Consider the following 9,649-nt stretch of genomic DNA (forward strand, 5'->3'; position numbering starts at 1 on the left):
CCGGACGGCCCAGGTCCCCACCCCTATCCCCGCCCTCCCCGCGGCCCGCTGTGCGCCCCCGGACACCAAACCCCTGCTGTTGTCATCCTTCTCACAGTTCTCGGGGACCTGGTACGCCATGGCCAAGAAGGACCCCGAGGGCCTCTTTCTGCAGGACAACATCGTCGCGGAGTTCTCCGTGGACGAGACCGGCCAGATGAGCGCCACGGCCAAGGGCCGAGTCCGTCTTTTGAAGTCAGTGGCCGCCCGGGCAGCTGCGCCCTTTGCACTCTAGGGTCCTTTCAGGACCCTGCCTGCTGGTCGCCACGTGGGGACTGTGAAGGGAAGGGAGCACCGGGTGGGTGGAGGGAGGGAGGAAGCCCTTTGCCCGGCTTGGCTGAGGATCCCCTTGGCTTTTGCAGTAACTGGGACGTGTGTGCAGACATGGTGGGCACCTTCACAGACACGGAGGACCCTGCCAAGTTCAAGATGAAGTACTGGGGCGTAGCCTCCTTTCTCCAGAAAGGAAGTGAGTAGTCAGCTCTTTGGGACTGTCTTGGGAATGGGGCCCCTACGGGGCCAAATCGCTGAGTTTCTTCTGCAGAGGTACCTACCCTTAGGAAGAATGGCCTGCGGAAAGGTCTGGAAGTGGCAGGAACCCACCACACCGCCTGAAGTTAGGGGGACAAGATTGGGAGCAGCTACCTGCCCCCGCCCCAACCCTCAGCTCAAGAAACCTGGCCTAAGCTCAAAAGGACCTTTCGGTTTGTTAGGTGTCATTTTCCCCACCAGCCACTGTGCCAAGGTGTGTGCCTTCTCCATGCTTTCTCCTCCTGCCTTCCACATCTCCACTCCACCTAGCTCTGCGTTTCCTCGGTCTCTTTGGGCTGAATCCCTGAGACAGCTTGACTATCTGGGGCTCCCGCAGAGGCCAAGAGAGCCCTATCCAAGGCTGAAGGGAGCACTACGCATAGGGATGGATCCCTTCGAAGTGCCTGGCCTGCCGATGCTGAGGTTCTGCGCCAGACACAGTGTGCTGTGGCAGTGGCCTCTTCCCTTTCCCCTAAGCTGTGAAATTCAGATGTGGAGGGGAGTGATGTTGAGGACTTGTAGAAGAACATCCTAAAATTTGGTCTAATCATGAGAAAACAGTGTCTACATGCTTTTTCCCCCATTATTCCCCCCATTTATCCTAAGTTTCAAATCGGGAATCTACTTGGGAGCTAGAGAATAATGCGGGCCAGGGGGCACATATCATGGAATCTTAGAGAAGGAGAGTTAACCTTTTGGAGGGGGTTCAATATGCAGATGAATAAACTGAGGCCAAGAGAACTTTGCCCAAGGACATGCAACAAGTTTGTTAAAGCCAATGTCAGAAGCCAGGCTTCCAAATCTCAGGCCAGGATTAGGTGGCCCTGAACTACAGGGACTCCTAATCCAGACCAGCTTTTGCAGAGTATTGTTTGAGCTTTTCTGTGAGATAGGACCAAGGGTTGTTCAGGGAGACTCTCTCTGCTCAGTGATCCAGGGTAGAAGTGTCCTTTATTGTAACCCCTTGCTCACCATATATGGCACACGCTCTTGGACTTCCTCCACAGTTGTGTGTTGGATGAAATTGCATTTTAAAATTTTATTTAATTTTTAAGTTTTTTTTTTTTTTAGAGACAAGGCCTCACTGTCACCCAGGCTGGAGTGCAGTGGCGCCATCATGGCTCACTGAAGCCTCAACCTCCTGGGCTCAAGCAATCCTACTGCCTCAGCCTCCTGAGTAGCTGGAACTACAGGCATGGGCCACCATGCCCGGCTAATTTTTGTATTTTTTGTGGAGTCAGGGTCTCCCCAGGTTGCCCAAGCTGATCTTGATCTCCTGGGCTCAAACCATCCTCCCATCTCGGTCTTCCAAAGTGCTGGGATTACAAGTGTGAGCCACCATACCTGGTAGAGAAAAAGCGTAGGTAAATTATTAAGTATCTCTGTGGTGTCTCAGAAGTTAAGTATCTCTGTTTCCTCACCTGTAAATAAAAAAAAAAATTATTTTTATTTATTATCATTGGAATTAATAAAAATTATTTCAAATAGTGCAGCAAAACTTCCCAAAGTGATTTATCTAGAGTAAAATACACTTTTCTGATAATGGATTACAAAAATCAATACCAGAGATACAAGATTACTAATTTTTAGAAAGAGGAAACACATATGCTGTATAGCACTTTGAGATGTTCTCCTTAATGGACTAGGATTCTGTTGGCAATGCCTTTAGGGACAGGGTCAGAGAGGACCCAAGGAGAAGGGAGCATTTTGTTTCTTGCCTCATCCCCCTGTCAAACCAGATTAGTTTGCTTTTGCCTCTTGTATATTGATATTTTATCAGGATTTCATTTGGAGGGGGAAAAAGGATTGGAATCTTGAAAGTGATTGCTGCAGATGTTAAGTGAGATGACTATAATATGGAAGGCTTCAGGATAAATTCCTTCTTAGGTTACATTTCAAAAAAGAAGCTGTGCAGTGTTGTAGTTAAGCCCACCCGGTTAAAATTAGACCTCCTCAGTTCATATTCCAACTCCACCACTACCTGTTCCTTCACTTCTTTGTGCCTGTTTCCTCATCTGCAAAGTGAAGTGATCATAGAACCTACCTCATGGAGTTGTGTTACAAGATGCAATGAGTTAACAGGCAGAAAGTACTCAGAACATTGCCTGAGACATGAGTTCTTTGTAAGTGTTTGATATGGCTGCCTAGTTATCTCCCTGGTCATGAAATCATAGCTTTAGATTCTGGGTCTAGAATGGAAGGACCCACGGACACCGCTGGGTTCAAGTCTCTTGTTTTAGAAGTGAAGAAACAGGCCCATAGAGAAGTGCCTGGCTCAAGGGCACACAGTGAATTTTTGGCACTTAGTGACACGTCATAACCCAGGGCTTGTAAAAAGGCACAAACGATCCCTGTGTTTTCTGAGTATCTCGCAAATGGCATGGTTTGATGCACCTACCTTGCTCTGTTTTACATGCTTGTTTTGGGGTCCTCTTAACAAACTCTACTTTCATTCCTCATGCCAGTTTCTTGCCTGACCATGGTCTTGCTTTAAACACTGACTTGGACAGAGGGATGTGAAGGCCACTCCAAGAGTGGCCTGCATCCTCAGCCTCCCCCCGGCTCCACACACTGCATCTCACCAAACGGATGTGTTTAAAATGAAGTGCACTTAGGGAGAGAAAGTAACTCAGGGCCAAATGATCACGAAATTTGTTGTCAAATTATTTAAAAATTAAATGTGATCAATCTCTACAGTTGAACATGAATGTCAGTGTTAACAGACTAATGTGGCTTGCTGCTCCAGCCTTGGGCATGCTCAGTACTGGTCTTCCCTTCTGGCTCCACCAGCAGCAAGCAGGATGTCTCAGGGGTTGAGGATACTACAATCAGCAGGTCTTGGTTGAATACAGGCTAGCCTCCCTGAGATCTGACTTCCTTCACTGTGAAATGGGGATAAAGAATAGTTTCTATTTCATAGAATCATTGGAAGGACTAATTAAGGTAATTTGTGAAAATGCTTAGTCTAGTGCATAGTAAGTGCCCAATAAATATTAGCTATGATCATCACTGTTTTGTGCTCTTGCAGAAAGACATGGATAGACTCTCCTTTTGTCCTTCTGTCAGGTAAAGTCTATCACTCTGCTGGTAAAGGGGCTCTTGTCAGGCTGGATAATAATGCAGGCCTGAGTGTTTACATTAGGGTTTCTCAAAGTCAGAGTTCCTGTTCCATCTATATCTAAATAAACTACGGTGCTTGTTAAAAAGTGCACATTTCTGGACCCAAACCCAGAATTATTGAGTCGGACATTCTAAGGGCAGGGCCCTGGAGTCTGAATTTTTAAGTATGCTCCTTGGGTATGCTGTTTCTGCACAACGAAGTTTGAGAACCACTGGTCTAGATAATTCAATCTGAAGAGTTATCTTGGCTTACTCAGGTATCAAGGCCTCAGACTCCACTCACTTTTCTGGGACCTGTTGGGGTATTTTGACAATTCATCAGAAATAGCATTCAATCTGTTGCCTGGCTGGCTCAGCTAGACTGTTAGGCCTGAGAACCACAGGGAGCTTCCCACCCAGTCTTGCTGCTTTAGATGATTGGAGCATGCAGGTTTAGGGAGCCGAAAGGACACATGCCAGGCCCACAGCAGTGAGCAACAGAACAGACCGATGGAATCAGGTTGCCTGAGACAGCGCCCTCTACCAAGCATTTTCTTTGGTTTTGGTTTTGGGACCGGCAGTCCAAACCTCTAAACCAGTCTGTGTAGGTACAGTGTAGACACAGCTGCAGCGTGACCCTGCTTCCTCGGATGGTAGAGGGAGGCAGGGGCTCCCAGCCACACAGCCACTGCTTTCTGTCCCTAGCTCCACTGCATGTGGTTAACTGCAGTCTGGAAATGGCTCAGGGTGTCTGGTTCTCCAGAGGAGCCCTGCCCAGCTGCTGGGTGTGAGGAGGTTGGAGAACCAACCTCATTCTTGCAGTGCTCTGGCAGTTCATCTCTTGCAAATACTCTTGAAAGGGAGAGCCTGGTCAAGGTCGCTATGATTTAAATTCTTCGTCTTTGAATTATTCAGCCAAAAGAGCCTGGAGATTAACCAAACCAACTTAGGCCTTCTTTTAAAGTCAAGAACAGTAGCCAATTTTGCTAAATCCAACTATTGAAAGTTACTTAATTCCTCCATCAAAATTTACATACTGGCGACCATTTTAGGGAAAAAGAAAAGTTAAGCTGCCGATCCGCCAAGCTAATAGCTGCCTGGATTATGAGTCGAGGCAACATTTCAAAGGCAAGTGTTTTTGTGTCTGAGGGTGCCTGTGACAGACACTGTGATCCTCGTAACCAGGGAAGGAATGACTTCATCCAAGGATGAGGAAGACCACCCAGATACTCTGGAGCCCGTGAGGGGAGTCAGCGGTTAGGGTGAGGCCCAGCAGGCAGCCCTGTGGCTTCTGTTCCCGGCCTTTCTGCTGAATAACTTTATGGTCCCTGCGGAACAGTCATGGTTCTGGAACATCTCCTCAACCCCACCTCTGACACTGTCACCCTGGAACAGCCTCAAGGCACAGGAGTGGCTCATTCTTCTGGCAGGCCTAGGGTGAGTTGAAGAGAGGGGCTCCACACCCACTCCTGGGACAGTCCCCCTGCAGAGCCTGGGTTTGGGCTGAGCCCCATCCTAGGCTGGCACTCCAGGGGTTCTCAGAGAGGCACACCCGGAAGCGACTTAGGGCCAGCATTCCAGAAGGTCTTACACCCTCCAACACTGGGGGATCCAGTTCCCTCTGCGCTTCTCCAACTAGAATACTGCAGAGGGAGCATCACCCCTTGCTCCAACACCTGAGCCTGAGATGGAGACACAAAGCCTTTTTCTTTCTTGCCCCTCTCCCACCAGCGTGCTGATTGTCTGGACACAGCGTGGTGTAGAGGTGAAGCATGCAGGCTCTGGGATCACACTCCCTTCCTTGGATCCCAGTTCTGCCCTGCTCTTTGTAACCCTAGGTAAATTATTAAGTATCTCTGTGGTGTCTCAGAAGTTAAGTATCTCTGTTTCCTCACCTGTAAAGAAGGGGGTGATAGTGTGCACTTTTGGATCAATGTGAGAGGTAACTGAGAAAACAAATGGGAAGTGTCCATACAGTGACTGGCACATAATTAAGTGCTCAGAAAGTCCCAATCATGGTATTATGTCAACAAGAAGGTTAAATTAAGTAGAGATGTGGCACTTTTATCTGAATATAGTGTAACACTGTTCTTTCTCTGTGGCAAATCACTCACATACATTCTTTTTTTCTTTTTCTTTTTTTCTAAGACAGAGTCTCATTCTCACTCAGGCTGGAGTGCAGTGGTGCAAACCTAGCTCACTGTAGCCTTGACCTCCTGGGCTCAAAGCAATCCTCCCACCTCAGCCCCCAAGTAGCGGGGACCACAGACACATGCTACCCCACCCAGCTAATTATTTTCATTTTTCATAGAGACCAGGTGTCACTATGTTGCCCAGGTTGGTCTCAAACTCCTGGCCTCAAGTTACCCTCCTGCCTCAGCCTCCCAAAGTGCTGGGATTACAAGCACGAGCCATGGTGCCTGGCCACGCATACACTCTAATTAACCTTCTTTCCTCTCCTGCCTTCACTGATATTTTTACCACTTTCATTTACTCTTACTCTTCATGGCTTACATTTCAGCCTTGAGGAATACGTATAAACTCAGTGGCTCAGCTCTGCCTCTGTGAGTTTTGAAGACGACAAGGTCTGAGAAGGAATATCTGATGCCAGATGGTGGGCCCCTTGTGTCCTCAAGGCAAACCTACTCTTTGCCAGCACAAAGAAGTGAGTAGCGTTAGTAAGCAGAAATAGGATGGAGTCAGAGAAGCCATGATCATGGGCGTGGCATCCTCCAGAGGACAGAGAGAGCAGGGGGCAGCACTGTTAGTGAGTTGATTAGGAACCAGCTGATAGAGACTGAGAAAGACATATGCCAATACTGGCAGTAACATAAGTTGGTGGCCATCAGATATTAGGCACAAAAGACACAGATATTATTGGAGATAGATGGTGAAGCGACAGTAGGACGGTTTATTCTGTGGTTTTGATGACCCCACATTCTTGGTGGTTCTTGGGAAAGATGCTGTCACATTTACAGTGACATAGTCACAGGGAGAGATGATTATTGAAGTGAATGAGGTTTCTCTGACTACAAGATTCTTCTCGATAAAGGAGAACAAGGCCCTTTCTGATTTGCCGAATTTTGTAAAAGCTATCAGAATTCTCTGAAGTGTCCTGCTTCCTAAGGAAATAAAACCGGCTTCTGGAAGTCACTGTGTTCTCAGGCCTGGTCGTGGGTTTCTCCGACGTCTGAGCCCATGAGGGAGAGTCTTTGATCGGCACGATGGCTTTCTGGCTTGCAGATGATGACCATTGGATCATCGATACGGACTACGACACGTATGCCGTGCAGTACTCCTGCCGCCTCCTGAACCTCGACGGCACCTGTGCTGACAGCTACTCCTTCGTGTTTTCCCGGGACCCCAACGGCCTGCCCCCAGAAGCGCAAAAGATTGTAAGGCAGCGGCAGGAGGAGCTGTGCCTGGCCAGGCAGTACAGGCTGATCGTCCACAACGGTGAGCGGGGAGCAGGGAGCAGGGAGCCTCCTGGCTCTTCCTGCAGTGCAGTGGGTTTGGACTTTGGGCCCACGTGCTAGTGAAATTTATTTCATCTGTACCCCAGAGAAAACATGGGGTCTTGGGAGCCCCTTTCTGAGGCCAAATCCTGATCCTGCTTGGCCAGATTTTTCACTGACCTTCTCACAGGGCTCATGCAGGTGTGGGTAAAGGCCTTTGTCCAGTTCACTGGCACTAACACTGCAGTGGGCTCTCTTTTCCTTTTATTCTGCTTCCTCGGGCCATTTCCATGGTCACCCCTGGCCAAACTGCCCCAAAAAACCATTTTGACTGAATTCAGATTGTTTGGGATTGAGCAGCCCAGTAAAGAGGTGGGCAGTTCATGTGGCCATTGGTGTAAAAACTCCACAGGGACATCAAGGTAGTAAGCTCCAAAGAGAATGATTTCAACGCACCTTCCTTTTTCTGTATGAAACCAAATAGCCACGACATTGACTAGCTGGGTTTCCTCAGTTGGGTGTTTTGAGATTCCCTGGAACAACCATAGGATCTTTTAGGAGATATTACCCTTGTCTGATCTTGATTTTAAAACCAGAAACATTGTGGAGGAAAGAGCTCCATTTAGTTTGAATGGACACCCACTCATTGCTATGGGATACTGGGTTTTAAAATCCAAATAGAGTAATGCTAAAATGTAGAAAAAATTAAACAAAACGGGCCAGGCGCAGTGGCTTATGCCTGAAATCCCAGCACTTTGGGAGGCTGAGGCAGGCAGATCACATGAGGTCAGGAGTTCAAAACCAGCCTGGACAACATGGGAAAACCCCATTTCTACTAAAAATACAAAAATTAGCCAGGCACAGTGGCATGCACCTGTAATCCCAGCTACTTGGGAAGTTGAGGCAGGAGAATTACTTGAACCCAGGAGGCGGAGGCTGCAGTGAGTTGAGATCCTGCCACTGCACTCCAGCCTGGACAACAGAGCAAGATTCTGCCTCAAAATAATAATAATAATAATAATTTAACAAAATGGAGCATTTCTGTTGGTCACGAACTGACCCACTACAGCAAACAGATGGGAACTCAGACCAAAATCAAACTGATTTTGAACCTTCACCCTTGAAAATGAAATGTAGGGCCGGCGAGGATTCCACCAGAGCAGGGCACCTTGGGAAGCAGATGATGCTCACTGTACAGATGAGAAAACAGAGGCTGACAGTGGTGAAGAAAGTTGCCCTAAATCTTTAATAGGTAGCTGAGTTGGATGCATACCTAGAGTTTTGTGACTCTGAAGTCTCTTGTGCCACACCATCTGGTGACACATGACATGAGACATGGAAACACTTTATAAAACCATCACCAGCCAGGCGCGGTGGCTCAAGCCTGTAATCCCAGCACTTTGGGAGGCCGAGACGGGCGGATCACGAGGTCAGGAGATCGAGACCATCCTGGCTAACACAGTGAAACCCCGTCTCTACTAAAAATTCCAAAAACTTGGCGGGGGAGGTGGCGGGCGCCTGTAGTCCCAGCTACTCGGGAGGCTGAGGCAGGAGAATGGCATGAACCCGGGAGGCGGAGCTTGCAGTGAGCTGAGATCCAGCCACTGCACTCCAGCCTGGGAGACAGAGCAAGACTCTGTCTCAAAAAAAAAAAACCATCACCAGTGTGTCCCAGGTCAGGCTGCCTTGGCCCCGACTTCCTGAAAACTGAGGATGGCCCCCGACACTTTGAAATGCAGTAAGGCAGACTTAAAAGAGAAATCAAAGGAAGCCCTGTTCATCAGCAGGTGTTATTCTCCCCACCCCCATTATGTCCAGAGAAATTCAGTGGGTTTCAGAAACAGCCTGTTGATGAATTACAGTCAACTGTAACCTTAAGGGTTGTGATCTGCTGTGATGCATTTGAATTAAGAGACATTTGAATGAAGCCAGCTCCAAGGCCATCATGATGTTCATTATCTACATAAAAACTGGGTCCACTTTCTGTCGTTAATGGCTTTGTTTTGTATTTTCCAGGTTACTGCGATGGCAGATCAGAAAGAAACCTTTTGTAGCAACATCAAGAATCTAGTTTCATCTGAGAACTTCTGATTATTTCTCAGTCTTCAACTCTATTTATCTTAGGAGTTTAATTTGCCCTTCTCTCCCCATCTTCCCTCATTTCCCATAAAACCTTCATTACACATAAGGATACACGTGGGGTCAGTGAATCTGCTTGCAGTTAAATGTCTTTCCTGAAAGTTTCTGAGGCTTAAGATTCCAGACTCTGATTCATTAAAATATAGTCACCCGTGTCCTGTGATTTGAGTTTTCATTTGTGTTTGTGTCTGTGCTGCAGATGGACGGGTGGGGTGCGCTTCTTTATACCAGGAGCACGCGGCTCTTTCTGACCTTTGGCCTGTTCTAGCGCCTAATCTCCATTATTAAATACTGGCTTCTCTCAACTTCCTGAAAAGGAGGTTTCCTCTGTCACTTAGGAAAGTCTTACCTACCAGCCTGGCCAAAGCATGGGTGCCAAAAGAGGA

General features: G+C 47.8%; 1 protein-coding gene across 1 annotated transcript in view; it reads left to right on the forward strand.

Annotated features, from left to right (window-relative positions):
• Positions 1-9,426, forward strand: part of RBP4 (retinol binding protein 4, plasma) — a 10,877-nt gene extending 1,451 nt beyond the window's left edge. Inside the window, exons 3-6 of the mRNA XM_011934356.1 lie at positions 14-234; positions 402-508; positions 6,913-7,125; positions 9,141-9,426. Coding sequence (XP_011789746.1) covers positions 14-234; positions 402-508; positions 6,913-7,125; positions 9,141-9,178 — 579 coding nt within the window. The 3' untranslated portion in view covers positions 9,179-9,426. The remainder of the gene's footprint in view (positions 1-13; positions 235-401; positions 509-6,912; positions 7,126-9,140) is intronic.
• Positions 9,427-9,649: the final 223 nt, after the last annotated feature.

This window comes from Colobus angolensis, unplaced genomic scaffold (assembly GCF_000951035.1).
Source record: "Colobus angolensis palliatus isolate OR3802 unplaced genomic scaffold, Cang.pa_1.0 Scaffold134, whole genome shotgun sequence".
In the NCBI taxonomy this organism is placed as follows: domain Eukaryota; kingdom Metazoa; phylum Chordata; class Mammalia; order Primates; family Cercopithecidae; genus Colobus; species Colobus angolensis.